Raw genomic sequence first — 27,585 nt, 5'->3', positions numbered from 1 at the left:
CACGCATCATAGAGCTGTAAAATATTTAATGTTACAGTTACCAAGATTGTCTTAAACCACAAGATAAGATGCTGTTTATGAACAATATAGAATATCTACTGTGAAATAACATTATCTTGAGTTTTCTTGTTACATCATAACTGATTCCTTCAACTTGGCTCTAGTCTCTGGTCCTCACCTCATTGTGTGGTATACAGTGATGGAAGTCCACAATCTCGGAGACTAACTTTTCTGATCTGGTTGTGTAGAGTTGTCTGGGGATCTGTGGAGACATGGAGCAGACGGGCTTGGCATTAACAATGTGCTTCATTAATATATTATGGTTCCAGAGGCACTTAGACAAATAGATGCAATGAAAAGGAAAGGAAATAAAGCACTAGACTATGGCGGGATCAGCTGGAAAACAAAGCAGACGGGCAACTTCAGGGTTATGTGTTTGATTTGAAAAAAGTAGTTGTCAAAGTTGTGAATCATTTGTTCTTTAAACTGCCTAAACTGTGTTTGTTTTTTGAACGAAAACCTCTGAGCAACTACTGAGGATACACAAGGATATTGATCTACATTTAATCAGCATTTAAACCGCAAATAATAGTGTCATATCCTGTTTTTGTAGTACTAAGAGGTAAAATTGTTCCCCTTTGATGGTCAATTTGATTGTAACTACAAGGCAAAGTAAAGAAAGCAAGAGGATAATTTCTTTGTTACAATTGCATATAAAATAATCTCCATTTCCTCCAATTAGCATCAAATAACAAATTGAAACCAAACTTCCCAGAAGAATATTTGTTTGATCCATGTCCCATCCACCAACATGGAGGAGGTGGGGTTCATGAACTACATTGCAGCCAGCCAGAAGGGGGCGATCCGGCTGATTTGGCTTCCCTTTAGGAGGACGATCATGTCGTCCATGTTTATTTACAGTCTGTACAGCATTTTAGAAGTTTGTAACAGCGTATTAATTTATTAGTTTATATTGATCGCAGGTTTTGAGGTTAGTAGTTAGTCAGTTTAGTCGTCTGTGCTTTCGGCGCCGCAATACCTCAATACTCAGATGTATATTCTCAAGAGAGACAAAATGCTCAGACTGTTGGGATTGGGAAGAAGCAGAAGAACTTGAAGGACATGGCAATGTGGACACTTGAGTTAGGGAGCCATCATCATTCTCAAACACGGGGTTCACCCTCAAAGTATTCTCAAAGGCATAGGGAGCAAGGGTGTGCCTACAATGTGAAAGGACACGAGGTGAATGAAAAATGCTTCTGAAACAGCCCATGAATGACAAAGACTGTGATGTACAAAAAAGAGGGGGGTCATACTTACACAACTGTCACAGCCTTTTTGGGCTTTATACACTTCTTGTTAAAGAATATCAAAATGCCAATGACGCCACAAACTAGGCAGAGACTTCCCACGAGGCTGGTTATGATAAGCGGAGGGTCCAACGGCACCAACACCAGCTCATCGCAGTGGTGTCCGTGGTAGTGCCAGTATTTACCTACAGGACACCTGAAAGAGATGAGACAGTATATGTAGGTCACAGATAGGTCACTATATACTGTAAACTTCTCTAAAATAAAAGGGCCCTTGTTTGTTTTTTCCCTGAAATACACATGATTATAATTACAGTTTCAGAAAATAACTACAAATACACACGAAATTTCCTCTTGCACTTCCATGATTCCCATTTCAAAACACACCATCTCCCAAAATAGTTGAATGACGATGTCTTGATGCAACATCCTATAATAATTCAACATGAACATTTCACACTATGGAAGCAGAATCATTTCTAAATGCATTTTCATTGCCATCCAAAGTTTTAATTTGTTTCCAAATGAAATGCACAGAACCCAAAACGGCAAATTCCACTTGTAAAACTACTAGAAAAAGCACAGAAGCATTTTAGGAACAAGCCACTCGTCTCTAATCAATACATTATGCTCACTGGTTGGGCGATCTCAGCTTACCCTAAGAGTTAAGATTCAGCTTCTAAACAGCATCAATCTTTACAGGGAACTATTAGATTCACATGATCCTCTGCATAGCATCGACTTTTGCTTCATATTTAACTTCTGGAATATATATATATAAACAGGCAATCGGTGAAGACTGAGACTAGATGTTGTCCTCTCTCTGTTTTGTCTTCATCCGTCAGCTGTTGTTGTGTACCTGCAGGTAGCTCCGTGTCCTGGGATGATTTCACACATGCCGTCATTGAGACAATAGTCCGGCTCCAGAGAGCAGGTGCTCTGACACGGCAGGCCTTCCTCGGTGCGGTAGCCCGGATCGCACAGACACTCGGCCTCATCAGTCCAACTGTTTACCACGCAGCGCGAAAACTCATTGCAGGCCAGGAACTTACAGGGGTCTCCTTGGTCGGCTGGGGGGAGGGAGAGTAGAGCGAAGAGAAGAACCAGATGAGAAGAGAAATGTAGAGAGAAGAGAGGTGATGGCTCATTAATATTAATACAGTGTCCACAAGTCTCTCACTGTCTACAGTTCCAGAGGGAAAATTAAAGGGCATTTTGATTGATGGAGGTGTCTGTTTCCAATAAGGTGTTTTTAATGAAGTCACAAAAAGTCATGAACTCGAAAGGATGCATCAGATTTATACAGCACGTCACCGACAAACTGCAGAAGACAGCGGAGTGAGGGTTCCTGTTGTGGAGTGTCTGACCTTGTGGCATGAATAAGTATAAATCACTGCTAGTACACAATATTCGATTTTTCTTTTTTTAAACAATGATGCGATCACGTACTCCAGGATCGTCATATTTCATTCACATGACAGAGGAAAAGCTTTTTTCAAGAACTTTGAACTTACTTTTGATTAGAGGCAAGTTCCACTTCTGCATAAATAGCAGAGATAATCAACAGTACAAGGACGACTCTCTCACCCGGCTCTATTTCCAAGGAGCGGCTGTCGATCTTGATGTCAAGCCGCTTCGATGCAGCGCTGCAGAAGTCTTCGAGCACGCAGTGCACGGCTTCTGTGACATTATAAGGTACCGGCTTGTCCAGTTTCATCTTGCTGTTCACCACGACGCTGCCGTTCCTAAAGTTGAGGATTTCCAGCTCCTTGAATCCGGTCAAATTGGACTCGAGGTACGGAAGGAGCTGTGGGGAAGGAGAGGAAGGGCAAATTACTTTCTGCAGAACTTCAACAAGTTCCGTTTCATCATTTTATTCAACTATTCTTTTTCAATTTTCCAGATGTATTAAAATGTTCTCATTTAAAAAGATTAGTTTTCTGTGCAGTTAGTGATGAGTGAGAGAAATGAGTTATTTGCAGCAGGAACATGGAAAAGGCTGCACTGTGCCTGATTCATTTCATCCTAAAAGATAAGAAAGGAGTCATGTTCAGGCCTTGGACCTTTTCACTTGTAATGTTGTTGAATTCATATCAGTGTCAAGTGTCAGTGAAGACCACACTGACGTGGACTTGGTTGTCATAGCTCAGCTGATTTTGAATTATTCAGGTCCCATTTTTCAGTGTGAACGCTGTGAATAGTTCATAATTAATTTTTGATGCAAGCGTGAAATCCTGCCTTTACTGAGAGTGTAATTAGAATCAGACAAAATTAGGGTTAGTTTTATGAGCGTTAGTGTAAGAACATGTTATTTCCAGTCACGGAAGCGCCAGAGAACCCATGATGGAACGATCAGACACTTAAAAGGGTCTTGCATGGTATCACAGCTATGTCACGTCCAAAAGCCATCTATTATATATAGTGTTTGGTGCAGGCTTTTATCTCAACACATGCTATAGTGTTGTGTCAAGTATCTCTGCACTATACGACCTACACTTCCCTGTAAGGGTCCAAACACAGAAACAATATAGAATCCAAATGAATCTCAAATAAAAATCTTGTGCACATCTTTCACCATCTAACTATTATTGTACCAAACAATGTGGATAGCCAGCACTGCTGTACTGGCTATAGTCTATCTGGTTCGATGATCCTAAGGCTGGTTCATGCTTCTGCGTCGAGGGTACGTTGAAGGTACGTCGTAGCCTACGCACAGTGCCAAGCATTCATAGTTGTGTGTAAGTGTGTGTGAGTCATGCTGCAATTACACCGCCAAAACCCTAGTGGCAGTAGAGTTTCTATGCATGTGTGGTTCTTTCTACAGTTTCTGGATCAGTGGTTTACAAATTCTCTGGCGTCTCTGTTTACTTCAGAGCAATGGCGAGTGTTACTAAACGGATGGTGTTGGAGTTGGAGCTGACAGATGTGGAAGATCAAATACTTTTTCTTAACAACTGCAACGAAGAAAAGAAAAACGTCCTCCATGTTCGTTCCTTCAACTCAACTAAAAAATGGCGGCTTGTCTGCTGGAAATGTGACACTACCAAGTGGAGCAAGCATAACACTTGTGGTCTGCGTCACCTCGACGTGTTGTTATCTTTTTGGGGAGGTGCACGTGAGTGTACAGCGGTGTTTGTGGATGCAGGGTTTTCCTTGCAGCCTCACTTTAATGTAACTACAATGAGATTGAAAACCTTACAATTAAAGTTTTTAACTTATAAACAGTATTCGTTTAGCCAAGAAACTTCTAATCTATCCAAAATTAACTCACATCTCAAGATCTTCCACATTGTTGCGTTTAAAAACTTTCCCTCAGACTCAGACTTGCAGCTCAGAAACTGAGAAACCGTTCTATTAAGACTATGCACTTGGACTGATGACGGTGGTGATATTTAGACGGAGGGGGGAGAGGCAACCTGCTAGAAGTAATGGACCTGCATCGATGTCCATCGATCTGAACCACTCTCCTTCCAGCCACTTCACGTTCACTACAGACGAGTCAAACATCAAACTGCTGCAGTGTGAGAGGGAGAGATTACGACGCTTTAGCTGGCCTGGCTGTCGAGCAGGAGATAAGAGGCCTAAAGGAGCTCTGCCCTGATTGGGTAACTTCACTTATCGCTGGCCGACAGTTTACTAGGTCCCTATAGCTAATAGTCTCTGAGAGAAGGGAGTACGAGACAGTCCAACATCGAGGACAAATGGGCAACAGGGTTCCCTGGTCACACAGCTTGCAGTTTGGTCCTCCATTTGTCTTAATGCTGAATGTCCACTTATGTCCACTGTCGTTTAGATACCAATCTGTGGCTCTATTGCCTTTCACACAAGGTAAAAACCAAGACCGAGTTCCTTATAGACTTCAGTGCGGTCTTGTACTGACTAACAGTAGTGATGCTGTAGATTCCTCAGTTGCCTATATGCTAAACATTTGTAAAGAAATATAGACAGCATGGAAAAGAACACAACCATAAGGGCAATATTTGGCACGATCACATTCCATTCTCAGAGGTTACACTTGTATCTACTGGTTCTTGTTTTGGAAAACCCAGCGAAACGTCCCTTCTCTGAGGTCAGAACAACAAAGAAACGCCAAATGCAAAGTACTTATGTGCTGCCATGAAAAATATTTCTGATTTACTGTGGCAAATAAAGTCATTCAAACCTCCATGTCCAAATGTATTGGTTGCTTCACAAACCAGTAGGTACAGGAGTAATAGAGGAATATGGAAAAAACGGGGAAGCTGAAAACTATACTGTGCACTAGTGGTTCATATATATGTGGATATATGTGAGAGATATATACAGTATCATAAAAGGTGTTCAATATCCACTGACACATTAGGTGTGTCATTATGTCCATTTAAATGGGCTGCGTAATGTCTTTTCATTATTTTCCTGGACATTTTTCTCTCATTTAAAAACTGTCTTAGACCAGTTTGACATATTTATTTGAACGTATAACTTCAAGAATAAATAGCCCATTTAAAGGAAGATATCTCAATGGGATGTTGAAAATAGACGGTAGATAATATAATACTTACCAGTTCAAATGTCTGAGCACATTAGATTTGCCAGGAAGCTAAATACATTGATAAATGAGGAAAACTGCAGAAAACAGGGTTTGGGCAACCATTAAACATTGGAGATGGAGAGTTATTTGTTATTGCTTTGTAATTTTGTAGGTAATAAATTTCAAATATGTGTCATCTAATTTCTGTCTGTGCAGCCCTAACTATTCATATTCTACTGCCTGTACCATCGTTTTAACTTTTGAGCTTACTGTTAAACAAACTAAGGCCACATGCCCCAGTACTTCACGTTCCCTCTGGTCTTTGGCACTGCAGCAAACACACAATCCAATTTGTATCGAACCTCATCAGTTTGAAGCCTTTACATAATAGCGCATGGCACCTCTAAGCAAACCTAAAAATATGTCACCCTCAGGCTAAGCCTTGAACCTAAAGCGGGATGTCACGTGATGCTTCTTTCTTTAATGTAAGCTAATTGATGCAGTTTAAAAGAGGGGCAGTCCTCACCTGCTTTGCCAGCAGCTAATGCAAGTGCAACAATCTTATTAGCAGAGAAACCAAGCTGTAGCTTGTTTGTCCGCCACAAATGCGACAAACGAGACATTTATGCATCAATTTCAAATTAACTTTACACATGAATGTTACAAAACAGAACGACTTCAACCCATCAGTTGTCTATTTTATTTCATCGTTTTCGGGAACATGCATACAGATGTCCACAAAACATGGCTGCTGTCGCACTAAGCAGATTGGAACCATTAATAGCACAATGCGTGCTGGTGCTGGAACTGGCCAGAATAACTCAAAGCTTCTTACCACGAGTCACAAACCAATGACTAAGGCAGACCCAGGTCCCATGACTCAGACTTACCAGGCTCTGTAGTTTGCTCTCTACCATGTTAACAGCAAGATTGTTTTACAAACATAAAGTCAATTGAACTGCATTAGTTGTACTAAGCATTCATTCACTCAACTTCCTTTATCGTTAAGGCTTCAAACATATGCACAAACACACAAGTAAATGTTGTAACACAAATGCAAAAAAAAATTCTGGACTTGGTTGAAAAGAAACACACAAGCCTAACCAGACTTAGATTTTCCACTAAATACAAAGTCCCTCATTTTGAAATCCCCTGTTCGTTATGCTATGCTAACTAGCTGCTGGGTCCAGCTTCATATCGAACAAACAAATAAAGTAGTGAATCAATACTCTCAAGGTATGCTCAGACAGAAAGGGAATTTTAGACGCACAATTACATTAAAGTTAATGAGAAGTTATGAGAAAGCTTGAATAGACATGCTCCAGGTGAGGATATATTTTCAAAATGTGTACTTTTCCCAGAGCCCTATGAATCTAGCGTTACTCAATAAGCAGAGAGAAAAAAAGAAGAATAACTGGAGGGAAATAGCAGTTGTTGGAAGGTCCTGAGTTCAGAGGCACAAAAAAACAGACCAAAACCTACAGCACCAGAAGCAGTGCTAGTTTGTACACTCTGCACACACAACAAACACAGTAATCCAGTGGTAGCTTTGCTTCACCCTCTGAACACACCTTGAGGTGAAGAAGTAAAATTTCATATTGACAATTGAGGTTTATCTTTTTTGGTTCTTCAAATATTTTATATTTCAATCCTAATAACAGAAGTCACTTTGTTTCACAAAAGTAAAAAATCCTTGCAGACACAGATTTTACAAATTGACATTCACATTGAATTGTGAGTCACACAGAATCTAAAGAGTCCTTGAAAAAGTGAAAACTCTAGCACAATTCAATGAGTTAAGGCAAAACAAATGTAAATCTTGCCAATACAATAAAACAACACTTTGCACAAAACAACAAAAAGCAACTGCATGCGGTCTAAGTTATACACATAATCAAAGCCATGAACCAAAGCTGAGTATGTTAGAAATGTTACAAATGTTAGGTACTCGATTGTTAGTAACTGCATTTCGGAAAGATTAGTAAAGAAAGGTTATGCTCTCGCTGAGGCATTGGATAGTTCCAATATGGAAAGAAAAATACCGGTATGGAGGCTAAAGTCGTCTGTCTCCTAGGCCCAGATCTACTGGAAGCTCCAGGGTTTGGCGAATCGCTGGAGCCAGAGTGCTGTGTCTACGTGAAACAGAGTATGTGACAAGCTTCTTGGTTATACTGTTGACCCAATGGCTTTGCTTGGATAGATCAAGATTTTGGCGACTGGTTAAAGCCTTATCAAACTCTATAAAACTTGTACCGTAAAAATTATATTTATGATTAAAAAACTGTTTCTTTAAAAATTGACTGTCATTTCTACGATGAAAAAAGCAACTGTGAGGATAAGGCCTACTGGAAAGTGCATCCTCACTTGTGCAACAACACCAACGTGGGGCTGCTCCTAAATCATTAACTATATCATTACCTAGAACCAAAGTTAACCAGTAAACATTGCGTAAATGTACTCGTATCACACGATTCAGCTTTGGCTACCAAAGCAAGTATGAGAATGCAGCGTGGACAAACATGATATCCAACACAAAAGCTTGTGTACCTACCAGCTCAAGAAAGGTATTCTCCAGAGATTTATATTCCGGGGAGCTCTTGTTGAACAGGTCGTCAGAAAACATCATGTTAGTGACCCTCAAGCTAAAGAAAACCACTAACTCTTTGCTCCTGTCCACTGTGGTCATCAGAGGGGTGCTGGCTTGTCTCATGGCCGGTGCTGCCGTGGATTCATGTGGGCGTTCGTCCGACTCTGAGGGGTACCCACTGCCGCTCTCCTCCCCCAGAGGCTCAGTCCCACCTGGCTCTGTCCAGCTCTGACTTGGTCCTACATCCTCTTGAACGTTTGAGCCCTCGGCAGGGACGTCCGTTGTCCCACTGTGCCCTCCGTTCGACTCATCTACGTCTTCAGGGGCTTCGCCACTCTCTTCAGGAGGCGGCAAAGGCTCCACAGCTGATCCTGGTTCAATACCTTGGGCTGTATCCTCATGAGGATTATCACTCGCCACTTCCACAGGGTTGGGGTCCGGAGTCTCCAAGGGACCATCTTCATTCTGTAGCTCGGGCTGTTCCTCACTGGAACCATCAGTTGGTTCAGGTTCTTGTAAAATAAAACATATCATGAAAGAGTTTTTAATACCTTGGAAGAGTAATGTAAACAGATCTACTAGTATAGTAATACTCTACATCAGCGTGGCCAGATGGGAAATGTTGAGGTATCGTGGCTGTGTCGAGATACCGAAGCGCAGTTGTATTAAAAAGTGGTTCTAAACGTTCAGGTCACATGACCATGGCTAAGTGACTATCACTATCCAGATTAAAACTGATAATACAAAGTATTAGGGTAAGTAACCCCAATACTAACCTAAATTATTGTATATCATAGAAATGTTGGCATCATTGACTGTACATCTTAGAGAGGGAAAAATCATTATATCAATACAGTAATTATCGAACAACTGGCAACACTGCTCTATATATACATAATACTACACAACTCACCCAAATTCAGTTCAACAAGCCTGACTATATTTGGTATCTTTCGAAACTCTACTAGAAATTAAAATTAAGTTTGGGAGATTTGCTTGGCTGCGCAGCGTGAGGCTGTAATGACTGGACCGCCAGACAAATTACTGCTTGTTAATGGGTTTTAATATGATTTATTGCCTCAGCAGGGAGCAAAACTCCATGAGCAAAACCTAACCACCAAATCTAATTGTGCTGCCGATTCCATTTCCCTTGAGAGGCGACAGTTCTGCACTTACATCATAGGGGGGAAAAATAGGTCGCTCTCTATCAGTCCAGTAACTTTAATTTGTCGCTAAATTGTTTTATGAGACTGTTGAATGTTGTAAAATGAAATTGTCAAACAGTAGTTAATATTAAAATGGTGCCAAACTTGAATAATCTGTACACATAAGTAAAATAGGAACATCTTTTTTCACCACCCAGTACATGTGGATCAATACTAGACCGATCATTTAAAATGCTATTAAATGGTCATTTAAGAAATTACATTCTTTCACAACCTCTTTTGATACCATACTTTTCTGCTTTTTACTGCTGTTATCTGATCAATTTCCCTTCGTAACCACTCTCCCTTGTTTGGTATCATCCAATCAACCCAGTTTGAATTCTTTCAATCTTCTCGTCTTTTCTGTCTCCTGCCAATAAAAATAATTATTTGCCATTTTCCAGACGTCAGCAGAATCTGAAACCAGACACTGACGATGAAGTAATTAGGAAACACCACAGTCTACTTTTGATCGACAAAGTTTTATTCAGACTTAAACTTGTCCCGCTTCTGATTGAAATGAAACCTTGTGCTTTAAAGACAAGATTCAACCTGAAGGAGCCTTACCGTCAGTCACCCGTCCTTCAGGTTCGGCCTCACCGCCCTGATCTTCCTCAGATGGTGGCAGCACCTCCACCTCTGGCACTGCCTCCTCCTCCTCTGTGGTGGTTTCTGGAGCTGTTACGTCTCCGGCCTCTTGAGCCGGATTTGCTGCGGCCATCAGAGGGGTCTCGTCGGGGACAGCAGGACTGGCTTCTTGGAGGACGCTTGGGGGGAAAGGCATGATGGTGTGTGTTTCTGGTTCGATCGTTGAAGCTTCCAGAGAGTTTTCTATCGCTGCCAGTGTGGGTAAGAAATTGTAAACAGGGGTGTTGTCCTCTGTCTGCGTCTTTGTGTCGTCCTCTGGTAGGAAACTCTCAACCGACTTGATGCCGAGCTCAGCAACTGGATAAATTGTAGTCACTGAAATGGAAAAGTTCAAAGCACTGCTTTAAACTCCTGTTATTGTTGTTATACTCAGTTAAAACTGAGTAGCCTTCAATATTAATCTTACCAGCCTCAAAGCTAAGAGTCTGTAGGTCCATCGGTAGGGACGGCTCCTGTTTCAAGGCCTTCTTAATGATGCTCTTCAGTTTTGGAGCGTTAACATCCTCGTCCGGGTCCGTTTGAGGCTCCTCAAGACCCTCAGGATCATCATTGAGCTCTGTCTCTCCGTTGAAGACCACAGCGTAGCGCATAGACACATCCTCCGTGCTGATCAACACAACAAATCAGTCAGGAGCCCTCAAAGCACACACACCTCAGTAGATGTCTCATAATTCAGAAATGTCTGAGTTCTATCCCAACAAGAATAATTTGAGTAATGTTGTATTGTCTCTCGATACTTTAGCAATAAAATGTCTCGATAAAAGTCACTAAATTAGGTTTTGAGTCAGTTTGCTGGATTGTTTTCTCAAAATTAATCACAACACAAAGATTGTGGTGCTCAAACTTAAATGAAATCTGTGATGAAACTCACCGAAATCCCAGAACACGAATCTCTTTGAATCCTGGAACTTTTTTAAACACATGAAGCATCTTTATAAAAAAAAAGACAGAATGAAAAATGGTAAAGATATTTAGAGAACGATTAATAAAGCTTAAATGAATAAAACCCTCCAAAAAACATTTAACATTTTGGAAATTTGTTGACATTGTATGTTGAATATTGTTAATTCAACAAGGAGAACAAATAATCATTTACAATGTTAAAATCACAGATCTCTCAAACTCACCTTAACAGAACCATTTCAATGTGTGATGTATGTTGTGTGTTGTAGGTTTTTAGTGAGTAGCTTTTTACGTTAGTTTTAACATTTGTAAAGTGTCTTTGAGTACTTTGAAAACGCTATAGAAATAAAATGTATTATTATTATTATTATTAGAACAGGAACCCACAGGAAGGCTGAACATTTAGATGTCATCCACGATAGATAAACACTTCGGAAATTAAAATGATTGTGTTGTATAGTTAAAATATAGTTCATCTTATTTGAAGCCACAAGCATTTATTATATTGTAAATGCCTACAACACCACTTTTTATCCCTTCACCTAAAATAAACACTACTGACACCAAACTATCCAATGCATCAAAATGTTCTCAGTGACTTAAAGACGCCTTAACCCATTGGATGGTGTGAGTGTGTATGTAGCATGTGTGTTTAATCACGGGTGACGTGTCAGGCCAACGGACACGTGTCAACGGGTCCGGATGGGTCCAGGTTTGACTTGGAGATAATTGCAGGTGCGGGCGGGTGAGGGTTTGCAAAGTGTCAATGGAGAGTCCAAACCACGCCTACTCCCCCCCTTGACCATATTTGGAGGTTGCTTCACGTTCACCCTTCATGGCTGCAGCTGGATATACCTGATCGGATTAGGGGATTTGGGAACAGGTGTGTTTATGTGGATTGTGGGAGTCAGGCGATGGCGAGAGCTGGAAAACACTGACGACTACCGCAGGGCGGGGAAAGAGGGAATTACTGGCATGCAAAAGATCCAGGTAGCATTGAGAAGTGGTAATAACAACCTAATGCACTTAATCTTAATTCTTCATCCTGAATCCGCAAAAGCAGGAGGTGTTAATACGATAATTATTACATTTATGTTCAGACGTAAACCTTTAAGAATTTTTCAGCCTTTGTTCACACAGTTTACATTTCTCGACACGACCCTTAAGAAGCACACTTTTGACCTTTCACTCTTATTCTACATTATCTAAATGAAAGCCGGGACACATTTCTGTCAAAAGATATGACGCGCCGATGGCTTTTCGCCATCAGAAGTCATCCTTAATCGCTATGGCCAACGCCTTCTTAGTCACAGATTATCTACTCGATTAGATCTGACTATTCCGGGCTTGTGGTAATTCAGAAGTCTTATCTTAAGACCCTTGGTTACAACTTTAAAGCTGTTAAATCAATCAGGGCGTGTTTTACACCTAATAATACAATATTATAGAAGCCTGCAATCATACGGAGTTCAGTGCGAGTCATCTTGCACGTGAAAAGTTCAAAGAATGGTTTTGATGTGAAGGGTAAAATAAGGGAAGAGGAAAACAGAGCGATTATGTTTTGTCGGCAAACAGGGAATGGACGACCAGCAGCTGCTGCATGAGCTGAAGTTTACGAGAACACACACTATAAAGCGCAACAGCTGCTTTTCCAGAAGAGTTTCATTACCCGGACCGGGATGTTTAAAAGCTTCTCCAGCACATCCATCACCTCACGGGGCTTTGTGTGTCTGCAGGTAAAGCTCAGACACGTGTCGACATCAGCCGTGGGTGTGTAACCTCAGGACTCTGCCTCACCTTGTCAGTGAGCTCCCGGGTGATGTCGCTGTAATGCGGCGACGTGGGGTCGCTGAGGAGCTCGCTGTACGCCGGGTCCACGATGGTGACGCTGAACTCCACAATGTACTCTTGGTTGTTCTCCTTTATCATGTTGGCATTCTGCGAGTATGGGGAAAAACAAATCGACATTGCATTGCAGGAAACTACGGGGATTGCGTTGTGGTCCAGGTAGAAGAAGGTGAAGGTTTAGGATTCTGAATTATAAGGTCAAAGGCGATCGCCTCACCATGTCATCGTCTGTTGGAAGCAGAATCAGAGGCGGCGTCCAGGTACCTGAGACAAAGCCGCATCTCGCCAGTTATTTATGGAGCCATCATGCAAATGTATTGACAGCCGTCGCATTCCTAAACTAACTGAATTGCTTTAATTGAACAATATTCACGCATTTGTGTCGCACTCACATTCCCTTGCATGATCTGGGGTTGCAGTGACAGCTCTGGAGACAAAAAGAGAACATAATTATAAGCAATGTATTCATAGACGAGTACATTTTCTGGATGAAATTAGTATTAATCAAGAATCCTCATGCTTAAAACCAATTTCATTTTTGTATAAAATCCTCACTATCAGATGTGGCAGTGCTTTAGCTGTTCTGAATCCTGAGCTGAGGCGTTAATAGCTTCTCTGATATTTCCATCGCCTCAGAAAATGAAAACACTGCTAATTGTTGACAATTATTTAACAGATTTTGTTTTGCAGTTTTTGTAATTGACTGAAAACACACATCTATTGCTACATTAAAGAGGGAAGTCTGCACCCACCCATCAAGTTCAGCCTCCTCTGCCACTCTCTGGAAATTAGAAACAAGATGTTGACGATCACAGATGTACAATGGAGGAGGATAAGAAAACAGATTTGCAGTATGAAATGAAAAGATATTGTTCTGTGTTTATGCCGGACTCACTCTGGCCACCAACTCCAGGTGCTCCTGGGTGCTGCTGAAGTTCTGGGCCAGCTCGTCCATGCAAAGGTTCTGGTGCTGGCAGGTGTAAACCCAGGCTCTGTACTCCTCCGAGTTCGGGACCCGGTCAAAGAAGATCCGGAACGCCTCCCAGATGGCCTCCTGGCAAACTGCACATGAATCATGTAACGTTACAGAAATGCATCAGAAAACAGTTATGAATGCAGAGCACATAATGGTACAATAAATCACAAAGTGAATTATACAATATCATATAACTTGAACAGCAAAGTAATGCCTGTTTGAGTAAATGTCAAACTGTATTTCATGTCGTGACATTTTTGCGAATATTAAAATCAGCCGCCCTGAAGCAACAGTGTGCTTCATCTGCCTCCGTGACACAATCAAGCTCCGCATTGTCCAATATATTGATGCCTGTGGGAAATTTATTCTCGAAAAATCACAAAGTGCTTAGGTTCAATACACCAAATTAATCAGCCGCATTTTGAAACGATGCACAACAGCTGCTGTGGAACAATTTGTATCACCAACCAAATGTAGCACGCAGGCAATGGCCTGTTAAATCACCCACAATCCATCTCTCTTGGACAAAAGATATTTGCATATAGCTTCATTATATCAAGTGCTTTCTTTGTGTGCATCCATAAAGTCAGTAATGAACAGCCTCATCCGGTGGCATCGCATTGACGTCACCAGGCTCCAGACCAGCAAAACAAACGCTGCATATCTACATGTGATTTAGAGAATTATACATATCTGTGAAGACAAAATAGAAATAATCCAGGTATTTATTCAGCTACCAAATGCAAACACCTGTTGAATTAGCAGGTACACGCAGGTTTTTTTAAAGTGGGTAAAACCTAGAAAAAAGGCAATTAATTCCCTTCCCATTGCCAGTAGAGTTCTGGGTTTTCCCCCCCAGTGCATCATGTTCAACGTCGCCAACCCACCGACATCTGAGGCGCTCTCACACCTCGCTGTCTTGCCAAATTAGCACGGTCACCTGGGTCTCATATTTCCATCACCGGAGCCGTAGCTGATTAAAACCTGTGTCTGCTGCAGAGTCATTTGACCCAGGGGCAAATGCTGATTGAATCCATTCACATTGCAGACAAAAGCCAGATGTTAGTGGGTGTAACAGGTTTTTGTTCAACCAGTGGAAAAGGGGCTTAAAAGTTTGATTCTCATCAACACATAGTTTGTGTTTTGGGAAAGAATCTTTGATTGCATTAAAAGATATTCAGTCGTGATTATAACCTTCGTCAAGGAGGTTTTCACCCCTGCCCTGTTTGTTTGTTGGTTGGATTGCATGTGTGCATTTTGAAGGATGTGGTGCATGTCAATGAAGAACCCATTCAATTATGATAGTAGAATAACATTGAAAACAAATCTGGCACATTCTTTTAACTGAAATCTAAGATTTTATGAAATTTGAAGTTCTTTGATTTAAATCAAGTGGACTGTTGGGCCTTGGTGGAGGGACGAAACAAAAATTCATATTAGAAATCAAAACATTGGACATGACTTTTTACCTCTGAGCTTGTAATAAGCCCGATGGCTGCCCAGGACCACTTTCATTGTGTCCTGGGGACACACCTTGACCCCTGTGTTGAACATTGTTGACCTCCTGGTCCGATGTCCGACATGTGCAGAGTGTCTGATTGGTCGAGCAGCTTCCAGGAAGTGTCTGTACTTCACATCCCTTAGTCCAGAGAAACTGGGTTCTTGAAGGTCTGCGAGACAAACATGTGAAGTTAGAAGATTAGGAAGGATTAGGATGAAGGAACCTTTCTTTATCTTTACAATTTTCAGAAAATAAAATTTGACTTAAACATCTGAGCATTTGTGATAAGAAGCTTAAATATGTTGACTATAATGTTTGTGTGAGATTTCTCACTTAGCAGTAGAGACCATTTCTGGGGAGGGTGACAACACAAAGTCAAAACTGCCCCTGTGTATGTGTGTAGTAAATACTTTGTAGTTAGTGGCACCCAAACTTAGTTCAATGGTTTATAGAGGTTTAGAGGTTGAGATGCTTCACTTTTTAAACAAGAATCTTGTCATCATTCATAAAGAAATTACTTGCAAGCTGAATAATTCATTTTCCGTTAAAGAAAAGAAAGAAAAGCAAGTGTCAAAGTGTATATTTGTAAAGCTGTTATGTGTTATTAGAAAATGTACGGTAAATTTTGTCAGGAGTCTTTCACATATGAAGAACACAGCTGGACATTGTCTGGGTCAGACGTGTTCACAACAACATGTAACTGTCAGGAACATTCAGGTGAGGGCTGGTGTCTGGGTAGAGCTCGCATGAGGCCGGACATGACGTATAAATTAACAGGATGTGTTTTTGGTGGCAGCACATCAACACCAGCTTCGGCTCTTAAATCTCGTTGCATTTCCAATTTGACATCTTCGTGAACGTCTCATACGTTTCTGTCACCTCTTGTTCACCATGAGATATTTCTATTCTTTCAGTTGAGCATCTATCGTGTGTCAGAAACATTTTCCTGCTGTTTTCTCACATAGACTCACTCAGACACCCTCCGGACATTCAACAAAGGGGTTTTTCAGGAAAAGTTGCAGAAAATATCCAGACCAACTGACTCTGACATTTGCGTTCTCACATACAGCCCCTCTGGAAAAAGTCCAGACTTCAGAGCAGGTCTGAAAGCAGCTCGATTCTTAAAGTGTGTATCCAGGTATCAGGCAATTAACACCAGCTTCCGCTGAGGAGTATTAAATGTGACAGTCACTTAATCCAACAAGTTACATCATGGCATCTGCCTCTTACTGTAAAGTGCTGCCTTCCTCTGCCACCACTACTGTGTTGGTGCGATGAGTTTATCTGAGCTTTACACTTCACTTTGGTGTGAAAACACCTGGGGCCCGGAGCTCTGAGCTGCTGCTTGGACGGGTACGGCCTTGAACGCTGGTAAAGGTGCACAGATGTGTTGAGAAAGCGAAGGAGCAACACTCTCTCCTCCCCGTGGATCCGCGGCTGAGACGCCCTCGGGCAACTTAACCCATGACCAGTCCCAGGACGAGTTTGTATTTGGCGGTGTTGAGGTGTGAATGTGCACAAATGCATGCATGAGGTGCACAGCACATGTATCTCAGATACAGGTGATACCACAGCAGATTTTATTCATTCCCACCACCTCTGCATCATCAGAGTATCTCAGGAGGAACTATTTATTGCGTTTTATCTATATATATATATATATATATGCTATATATTTTTTACAATGCCCTTGTGTATGATAGGATGCTCTTATCTTTCTTCTATTATTTATTCATCATGAACGTTGACAGATGTGGGTGCAGGAATGTGTACATGTACGTTATAGGTGCTGTGCAACAAAGTTGTGCGATGACAAAAAAGCTCTCTCTTCTTTTCAGACCTGTTTCCATGTCACTGAGCTGCTGCCGACATGATGAGAACTGACCAAATTGTCTGATCACTTTAATGAAGACAACAAACTCAGTCGCCCGGTGAGGCCTTTCACCGAGGTAACCCCACACCATTCCAAAGTGTGCCAGTCGACGCTGTCTCACACAGTCACCCCATTGAAGGAAGCTATTTTAGAAGAAAGGCCCTCATTGTGACGCCAGGTGGCAAACCTCAGAGGGCTTCTTAAGACAATAAGCCAGGATTTAGAAGCCCCAAAACACCGGCCGGAGGTCATCAGGCTCAGATAACAAACCGTGCCTCCTCTGGATGAGAGAGGAGCGGAGGTAATGGAAAAAATAAGAAAGAGCAATGGAGTGTAAACAATATAATCACAGTTATATCTGCGTCGCAGCTTTGAGCCGGGGTAGCTTTTTTGGGGGGGAGGAGATAAACAAGAGAGCAATCTTCGTCCATAAAGACAACTGAGCTGCGCTATCTGATCTTCAGCACGTCGCAGTAACACCGAGCCGAACCCCGAGTGACGACATCACACGGCAACAGACACAGGGTGTCACACGAGGACACGCTGCACAGCTGTAAGTGTGTGTGTGCTGTAGCTTCTGCAGGAGGTGGACACAACATCACAAACACCCAGACACGCTAATGCAACGCAACACCTGCACACAACATATTTATATTTTCATTAAAACTGCACCATTGAGTTGAAATAGTACAGAAGTTAAACTGAATTCAAATGTAAATGATTTCATCTTTGTTCTGATTGTATTGATAGTAAAGTGATGATAAAACTATGTTCACTTGATTAACAGGATATTTGTAGAAAAATGACAATTATTTGCTTTTCTTTTGTTTATTTGCTTTATATCACTTTAGACTGAAAATCTTTGGGCTTTAGAGTGTTGATCAGTTTGAAAGTATCACCATGGTCTTCTGAGAAACTCTTTTCGTCTGTTGGTTTACAAAAATGTCAAAAGTTCTTGATTAGGACCGGCAGCACGGCAATGCAGTGGTTAGCACTGTCACCTCACAGTAAGAAGGTTTCTCTGATGGGAGTTTGCATCTGTTAGCGCTGGTTCTCCCCGGGTGCTCCCGCTTCCTCCCACCGTCCAAACACATGCAGATTTGGGATTAGAGTTAATTGGAGACTCTAAATGAATTAATGGTGTGAACCTACGTGAGAACAGTTGTTTTGTCCTCTGTATGTTGAGCCTGTGATTGGCTGGCGATCTGTCCGAGGGTACACCTAGCCTCTCTCCTGATTCAGCTGGGATTGGCTCCATCTCCCCCCCCACGGCCCCTCAAAGCATCAACGGTATAGATAATGGATGGAACTAACAAGTAAGAGTATGTGAGGATATAATTAGAGTGTAATTACACATAGTTTAGCACTGATTTGTTCTCTCAGAGCTTGTTTGTTCCTCTTGTCTTGTTTAACGATGCTGTATTATTAACTTACTCATGTATTATTGTTGCAAATTATTATGATTGTGTGTTTATCATAGTGTCAGAGTGACATGTCTATGTTGCCACCACACTGAGCTAAGACTGACGTGACTGAAATGCTTGTTCAACCTCAAAGATATACTTAGTATTGTGTGGCTGTTGCGTTGCATTATACTGCTCATACAGGTTTGTGTTGCTGACGTGTGACGAACGAACTTAAGAATTTAAACTGTTCAAAACACCAGGAAACACTTTTTGCTAATCATTGAATTACACATCAATAATAACCTCAACAATGAACAAAATTGTTTCCCTCAAATCCAAAATTGGCCGAAGACCAAGAACATACAAAGAATGTGTGGCCATCCATGTAGACCTGTGGGCAAATCCATCCCTGTTTAGCGTCTGTCAGGCAGAGCCGCTCACCAACTCGACCCTCCCCCTCCACTCGGTCAGATTTTGGCCTGAAAATCAGCCAAGTCCTGATTGTTTTCGTTAGAAATCAGGAAAATATCTGAATGGGGGGAAATTGAAGAATGACTCGCACATGCTCATACACGGGGGCCTGAGCAGGAGGGGGGGGGGGGGGGGGCATCAGAGCGCTCGGCCCCTAATGCCTGGCGCAGAAAGAAAAAAAAAAAAGGCCTCACAGCAGAACTACAAGCCAGAAAAGATTAGCGTCCTGCGACACTGGAAACAGAATGGCTTTTGTTTCCTCCAGGATAATGAGCTCACCCGGGCACATCACACTGAACGAGACAACCCGTGCGGACGCAAATGTTATCACTGGCCAAACGATGCTATCTTTCCCAGCGCACAGCCATTATATGCCACCGCCCATTAAATTCAAATGGTGAATATTCATGACATTAAATGGGGGCTCGTCGGCTGCTTGACATTTTCTAAAAAGTAGAATTTGAGGACGAGCTTTCGTAGTTTTCAGACAATTTTTTGGTCACTCAAACACACTTTAAACTGAAGAACGCTGTTGCCCTTGAAGTGAGTCACCACCCCTGTCACTGATAGAAAATCTGGAGGATTTCTCATCAACTTCACTGAAAGCAATGTGCACAGTGTCCTTGATTCTTACTTTCTTATAATTTCGTCTTGATCCCGGTCGGGACAGAGCTGTGCAGAGAGTGACAGAATTGCATTTGTCCCCAAAGTGCAGCGTCAAAGAGTTAGATTGTTTCTACTTTCCTTCAGAAAGTTGCGACTACTCAAACTTTTCAATAACTGAAAATAAAAACTCTAAAAATGTGGATTCGAGCCTGGATTCTTACCTTTGATTTGACTTGCGTGGAGGGTAAACACACACAAAGTGAAGAATAGTCCCGACTTCAAAAGCATGATGGGCTAATTTATGTGGTTTCCAAGCCCTAAGTTGTCATTTGTAAAGAGATGGTTGTAAAACAACAATAAGATCCAGACCCGTTCTATAGCTGGTCCACTACGGAGAGGGGGAGGTCCAGTCCGCTCCGATCTGAACTCCAGCTCAGCTCCTCAGCAGCCCTCAGTTCCTGGTTGCTGTTGGATCCCTGTTGACATCCGAGGTGGCTGCATGGATGGATGAGCATAGGGAGCGAGGGAGGGAGGAGAGGCCGAGGAAGAAGAGACGGGGGAAAGAACGGATTGGAACTTTGGCTCGGTGGTTTCCCTCCTGCGCTGTCAGTATGATAACAGTGACGAGGTTAAAAAAGCAGGCTCCGACCTCAGACTAATCTCTTTACCTTCTTCTCGCTGCTTGTAATCCCTGCGGGGCCACGTGGCCACTCGGCCTCATCCTGTTAGCCACCTGCTGGACCCTCATCTGTCAGCTGAACAAACTTGGGGATCTGCCAAAGTGGCCTGGACCAGAGGACTATACACCCCCACGGTTTGGCCCAAGTTAACACTGACACCAAGCCTCTTTGTGCAGCCTCTGCGTGTCACTGTGCGACTGCCTAACTCTCTCGGTTTAGAGTTCTCCTTCCAGTGTGCCCACGGCAAATCCCTACCTCCCAGATCCGTTAACTTGGGTGTCAAATGAGGTCAGCACCGCAGTTCAGTTCTGCACAAATAACAATGTGCCTTCGTACTCCTGCTGCTAAATTCAGCCTTTTCTGACTCTAGTGCCCACATTTGACCCCGCTCCTTCCTCCCTCCTTTTATCTGCTGTGTTACCCGTGAGCCTACGGACAAATCAACCCCTCACCCCCTCTTCAAATGCCCACGTACAGTGCGAATAAGACTCTTCTCCTCTTATCAGATCCAGAGATAATTTGACAGATATGCAAAAAGGCAGCATCGGGCTCTTCTCTCTCTGCAGGTGCTGGTGCTGAGGGTGGTGAGGGTGGTGAGGGTTTGGGAAGAAGTAAACAGACCGCGGAGGCGTGTGTGGCCTCTCGTGTTGTGGTGCATCAGGGTGGGAGGGCTCCATGTTGTTAGTCTCCACCCTCACCTCTTTTCTGTGAGGAGGATTAGCAGCCCCTGTTGCTTGTTACCAATCTGCAGTGAATAAGCCCTCATCCACCCGGGCTGCTTGCTGACACAGTAAACTGAACCTTGAACTAACGAGTGTGGGGGTTGCAGAAGATGTCGTGGCTTCAACACGTCGGCAAACAATTTCCTGTGCACCTCTCGAGCGGATACGGAGCAGTCAGCGACTCTGTCTGTTTGCCGTTCGGAGCTGGGCAGGTACACCGGGGCTAAAGAGGAAATGATGTCACGTGTGTGAACGTCCACAACAGAGCAGTTGTGAGCTGTAAAAACAAAACAATGAGCTGAAGGACACAACAATGGGAGGAGAGAGGATGCACAGTTTTCTCTGCCGAAGTTTGTGCTTTTCAAGTCATTTTTGTGTGTTCCCAAAATGTCTCCGACCTCTCTCATTTGTGAGCTTCTGTTTGTAAAGCTCACAAATGAGATCCAACTTTATCTACGTGCAGAGGTAAGTTTTCGGTTTGAATCCCAGCTCGATCAGGGACTTTCTGTTTGGGGTTTACAAAACAGAGTTCAGACCGTAGAGTCCTTTACACACTTTGCATTTGTTATTTATTCAAATCCGATCATTCCAGTTCATAACCTTGACCCAAATCCTTAAGGATTACAGTAAGGGTCACAGATCAGGTATCGGTCAAGCTGAGCGAGTTCATGCTCATGCTGAGTATTAACAGGAAATTTGACGTCAAGTCCCGGATGTTATTATGTTCAAGTCCAAACTAGTTGACACTAATGCAACACCGATCACTGTTGAATGTGAGCATCATTTATGCATGAAAGCAGACTAACCTTGCAGCCGGTTCTTGTAGATTAATAATGTATTTTTTACTTCCCTGTATATTCATGAGCCACTTTGATATTTCTCCCCAGATAAACAAAACCTTGTCAGTCTGGAGCAGGATTTTAGTCTGACATGCTTGACCTTCTGCCACGTGGCTGATGACTTGAATCATCGTCCAATTAGAGGGGTTTGTTTAAATTATGCAGCACGGGGGAAAGTGGTACTTGCCATCTGTCAGAAGGGTTTATTTCATCAGGGACAGAGGCAGGGTGTCTCTGGCTGGAAGAGTCTGCCACAGCAAAAGGCACCTCTGCCGCTGCAGCCCTCATCTGCACAGTAAGTGAGGGATGTGGAATGTGTCTGTGAAGTATTGCTTCCATTAGCGTGTTATTGTTATTTCTCTGTGCCGCTGACAGCAGTGGCTGGGGGGGATTTGTTTTCAGGTTGTCTGAACGTCCTTTTCAGACTTTGGAACACGATATCTCAAGAGAGGGAATTCCCTCAAATTTGGTAAAAAATCTTCAGTGGGACTCAGAGATAAGATTTTGGTCATCAAAGGCCAAAGTGGAAGTTTCCTGTGTCCTCACAAAACAAACTTGTTGCCTTATGAAGACAATAGCTCAGGAATCCTTACAAATTTGGTACAACATTTGCGGATGAACAGATTCAAATTTGGATGTCAAAGGTCAAACCTGTCCAACAATCCTGTTTTTGTGTCTTGAAAGTTGTCATTTGGACTCAAAGAGGAACTGATGAGATTTCTGTGGTCAAGGTCAAGTTGACCTCACATCACTGTGAATTCAATATTTCAGGAACAGCTTGAACTTTTTTTGAAAGTCTAACGATTTACAACCACAGAGCAGTTTTATGTTATGATTTAACACAAAACACTTTTGAAAACAATTGTTCATTTGGATCATTAATGCAATTGATTCTAAAATTTGCTTTTCATAATGTCTAAGTGTCACTACAACTATGAAATAAATGTATAAGGAGTAAAACCACTCAAATCAAGGTTCCTGATGAAGATAAAACCCAGTAAAACACATTTTCTGTCCAACTTGAGTTAAGGCCTGAATCCGACCTTCTAAATTCAATTCAGCAAATAAAACCATAGAAAAGTGTGATTTTTGTGAGAAGACGATGTGAAAGCAAACTGGGGGATTTTACTTTTCTTATCTGTCAAATTAAATTGAAAACATTCTCATTCAGTTAACACCGACAGAAACTAATTTTAGGGATGAAAAGAACAAGGTCAAACTCATTCTAACAGTTATTATCATTAAAGTAGCAGTGACTGTTGTCTTAGCTTCTGACTCTTCTGAAGTTCATTCAATTTTATATGATTTACATATTAATATATAAATCACATATTATATTGATTTCACCATATTCTAGAAATTGATAGTAAACAGGCATGTACGAGGAAAACAAGGCTACATCTTTAAGTTAGGAAACAAATGTGTTTTCAGAATGACCCATCATTCATCCACCCTCTATATAACGTAATTTGTTATTATTATTATTATTATTGATATACCTGTTGTTCTTGGAGGGAAGTAGTGGAGTTTAAGCTAAGCCCAGCTGACGTTGTGTGACGGGCGTGGTACAACTTGGAAAGGTCACTGTATCAACAGGAGCAACATACAGAGACATGTGTGTGGACTGTGGAAAGAAGCTGGAGAACCTGGGAAACCCACAGGGACACGGGGAGAACATGCAAACTCCACAAAGAAGTGATGCAGCCGAACCAGGATTCAAACTAACAACCTTCTTCTTCTCATATAGACATTCAATCATTGTCATTTTTTTATTCAATATTAATTAAAGTTCAGTATCTTTACACTATTTACACACTTTACATTCTTTACATCTAGTTCACACCCTCTGTAGAGCAGCGAGGCACGAGGAAACCTCATAAGATTAACGACATATAAAAAACCATGTGATTCCCTCCCAGGTTTAACCTTCCCTTGAAGAGCGGAGAAAGACGAGTACCCGGGGCCTAACGGTCTAATATTAGTCATGTTCGTCGTAATGCTCCTCTTTGGGAAAATCCACTCTGGGCTGATTATCAGCGTGATCCACTCTTCTACACCTGCGGCAGTGAAAGTGCCATTGCCAGCACATGGCACTGTGTGCCTGTGCCAACATCAACTCTGTGACCTGGTGCTGGAGTTCATAGGTGAGGAAGTTCCTACTGCGCCATAATCTGCGAGGAAGATGTGTTTGTATAGCAGCCAACAGTGTAAAGTTCAGCTCTGCATGCATGTATCATGGATTACTGTCAGGACTGTGCAGTGGCAGCAGCTGAGTTCCAGATGAGAAGACATTTATTTTGCATTTTGAACACTTTTTAGGATTTTAACTTCCTTGGTGGAATTTCTGTAACGGAATCCAACCATGGTAGACATGGTCAAGTTCAGTACATTTCATTTTAGTGTTTGAATAAATTCAACCAATCAAGGGGGGAAACATTTTGCACAACCACCACCAGAGGGCGGTATGTTTAACGGTCCCATCCATAGACTGTGCACAAAGATGGATGATGTTACAGTTCCCCCAAAAGTGAAGCCAAAGCATCTTGATCGCCACCTGGTGGCTGGCTGCAGTATAGCTCATAAGTTAGTGTTAGTGAATGGGACATGGACCAAACAAAAAAGTCAAAGAAAATTAATAAAGGATGTATATATATATATATATAGAATCGTGTTTTTTTCCAAGGATAGTTTGTCATTTTTTAGCAAAGCTTTCATATCACCCTGTTTGTTCAAGTGTTAACTAATTCAAATAATACTTTGGTTTTAATTACTTATTTGATGCTATGCAAATAGGGGGAAACATCATGATTGACAATGGAGACTGCATCATGTTTGGAGGAGCATGTGTAGGAGGCCCTTGCAGAACCTTATGTTAGTTAAAAAACTGAACACTAAAAGGACACATTTTAAATCTATACATGTTTCATTTTCATTATAGATAGTAGATTTTATTTTGGAAGTAATCTTCTCCTGGTGGTTAGTGTGAGCGCAATATTAAAAAAGAATCCTGCGTAGTCAGAGTACTGGTCAAAGCAATCAGCAGAAATCATATATTTCAGTCTTATTTAAACTCAAAGGAGCTCCGTAATTCTTAGCTCTCTAAAGCCTTTTAAAATCTAAAATGTCCTCTATCCTCACCATCCAGAGAGGATTGAAACCTGAAACACACTTTTAGTCATTGACACATTATTGTTGGGCCCCAGTGCTACATAAACAGATGATGACAGCATGACGCTGGTAAAAAAACAAAAGCTGACAACATTGTGATTGTGATGGATTGCCAAGTATGCAACCTTGTCGTCTAATATCTGATTCTCATGCCATAGGCAACATAAAGTAATGGAAACAATATGCTCTCTGGAATATGAAAGACACGGCAGCCTTTGCTTTTGAACATTGTCAACTATAAAACAAAAATATTCAATGTTTATAAAAATAGGAAAGCCAGATCCCACAGGAACACTGGCGAGCCTCAATAGTCCAATCTGGTTTAGAAAATAATAACTTTTCGGAAAGCATTATAAATGTACACACTATACAAATGGTACGTAGTGATGAAAAACGACTTTGGATGGCTTGCGTCACAGTGCAAATTATAAGCGCCATATACTCTGTGAGCTTAACGGTCTGTGACAAGTATGAAGGTCCTGCAATTTGTTCCTCTCCCTAATAGAAAAAGAGCTGAATATGTGCGTCACACATTCAGACGTAGCCGTTTGTTATCCACGAATAAAAAGATTGGGAAGTGATGCTTCTCCATGTTGGTTAGAAAGGACAACTCCTGACATAGTGTGACAATCCTAAACCAAGTGTTACAATCCCCCCCCCTAACCCTAACCCCCCCCCCCAAGAAAAACAAAACCTGCTACTCATGAGGCACCGCTGGGGAAACGAACCAAACACTTAACACTGCAACAAAACTAACAAAATGGATTCTTAGGTTCTAAAAGGTAACCGTCACTCAGTTAATCAATCAAAAAGATAGGACAGACACAAACATCCAAACATGTCAAGGTAACAGCTCATGATGTAAATGCTGCAGAAGGACAAATCACACGCACACACACACACACACACACACACACACACACACACACACACACATGCACATACAGTTTTCAAAAACTAATCAGATTAAATATTGAAGCCTGCTGCAGTTCTGAAAAGACAACAATGACTTTCATACATACACCCGGGACCTCTCTCCTGAACCAGCAAGGATTGAGTCATCTGCATGTCATGCATGTGAAGGAACCTCTGATTGAAACGGCTCTAAGATCAGTAAATAAATGAGCTATTACAAATGTCACATGCAATGAAAGGCTCTTATCACTTTGAGGGTTTTTACTCAGGGCTCTCTGTAGTTGAGAGATGGAAGTCTAGAGAGGAATCACTCGTGTCTTCCACGTGAGAGGTGCCAGCGTACGGGCCCAGGAGAGAAGAGGCGGAAGAGGAGTTAAAAGGCTGCAATCCCACACTGGCACGAGGAGGATGGAACCGTGACTCCTGGTATCCAGGGAAATGGAGCCTGTTTATCATTTACCCGGTGGGAGACTTCATTTTATCTGGTAGAAATGGAGAAGAGCAGCAGGAAAGGCAGGGATAGAGGGCGGGTGGGGGGGAGACATGGGGAGGGGGGGGATCAAGAGGGAAAATGGAGAAGGGGCGAGGGGAAGACACAGGGGAAGAGGAGAGGGAAAGAGTCAGGCATGATGAAGGGGCAGACAGAGGAGGGAGGAGAAGATGGGGGAAAGAAGTAGGATGAACATTTAGAAAGATTGTGTGAAGGGGTGACAAAGGGGGGGGGGGGGAGTGAGAGTCAGAGAGGGAGTTCAGGTCAATTGACATCAGGGATGCATTTCTGTCCCGGCATATTAATCCACACCTGCCTAGAGCCGACGGCAGCATAACAGAGGCGGCACAGGAACCATGACTCAATCCACTGCAGAATTAAAAGCTGTCAAAACGGCCTCAGCCCCGGTGCAGGTACCACCGGTCTTTCACAGGGATGTTTACAGCATGAATCACATCCACAGACTGATGGGATGCACCCATTTAATCAATGTCTGTTATCAGAATCACACAGAAACTACTGAACTGGTATTATTGAAGCTTGGTGGAAGGGAGGGGTATGGACCGATGAAGAATCCATTCACTTTCGGTGTGGCGACCCATGGACACTATGAGGACACATCCTTCGTAGGACCCGGTCTACGCAGCTGAAGTCGGCTATATCATCGGCCGCATAGACCGTGTGAGACATCCGGTCTTTTTAGCAGCAGAGCTATGAAAAAGTTATTTGGATGATTAGAAACGTTTGGACCATTAGCTGTTTTGTTGAGTTCTTAGATTAATAAAATCCAATTTATGACGTTTTCGCCTCACTTGCTGCTGCCATTACCTCTTTGAAAAACAGTTAGTCACAGAAGTACAATTATCATGGGATACATTGGGCCAGGAAGGATCCAGCTGGTGGAGCTTCTTTTGCTCAGGAGTGCAA

The 27,585-nt window shown here is 42.2% G+C and overlaps 1 protein-coding gene across 1 annotated transcript; it reads right to left on the bottom strand.

Moving 5' to 3' along the window:
* Positions 1-160: 160 nt before the first annotated feature.
* impg1b (interphotoreceptor matrix proteoglycan 1b) lies at positions 161-20,132 on the bottom strand. The gene is made up of 17 exons (XM_053434864.1): positions 20,066-20,132; positions 15,457-15,657; positions 13,907-14,073; positions 13,764-13,792; positions 13,404-13,438; positions 13,229-13,275; positions 12,961-13,101; positions 11,132-11,190; positions 10,667-10,866; positions 10,180-10,575; positions 8,372-8,919; positions 7,863-7,952; positions 2,898-3,117; positions 2,170-2,380; positions 1,321-1,506; positions 1,040-1,220; positions 161-262 (listed from the first exon to the last, which is right to left on the bottom strand). The coding sequence occupies exons 1-17, from the start codon at positions 20,130-20,132 to the stop codon at positions 161-163; spliced, it is 2,880 nt and encodes a 959-aa protein (XP_053290839.1).
* Positions 20,133-27,585: the final 7,453 nt, after the last annotated feature.

The sequence above is a fragment of the Pleuronectes platessa genome, chromosome 11 (assembly GCF_947347685.1).
Source record: "Pleuronectes platessa chromosome 11, fPlePla1.1, whole genome shotgun sequence".
Classification (NCBI taxonomy): Eukaryota; Metazoa; Chordata; class Actinopteri; order Pleuronectiformes; family Pleuronectidae; genus Pleuronectes; species Pleuronectes platessa.
The sequence above is the reverse complement of the archived record's forward strand: the minus strand, read 5'-3'. Positions and strand labels throughout refer to the sequence as shown.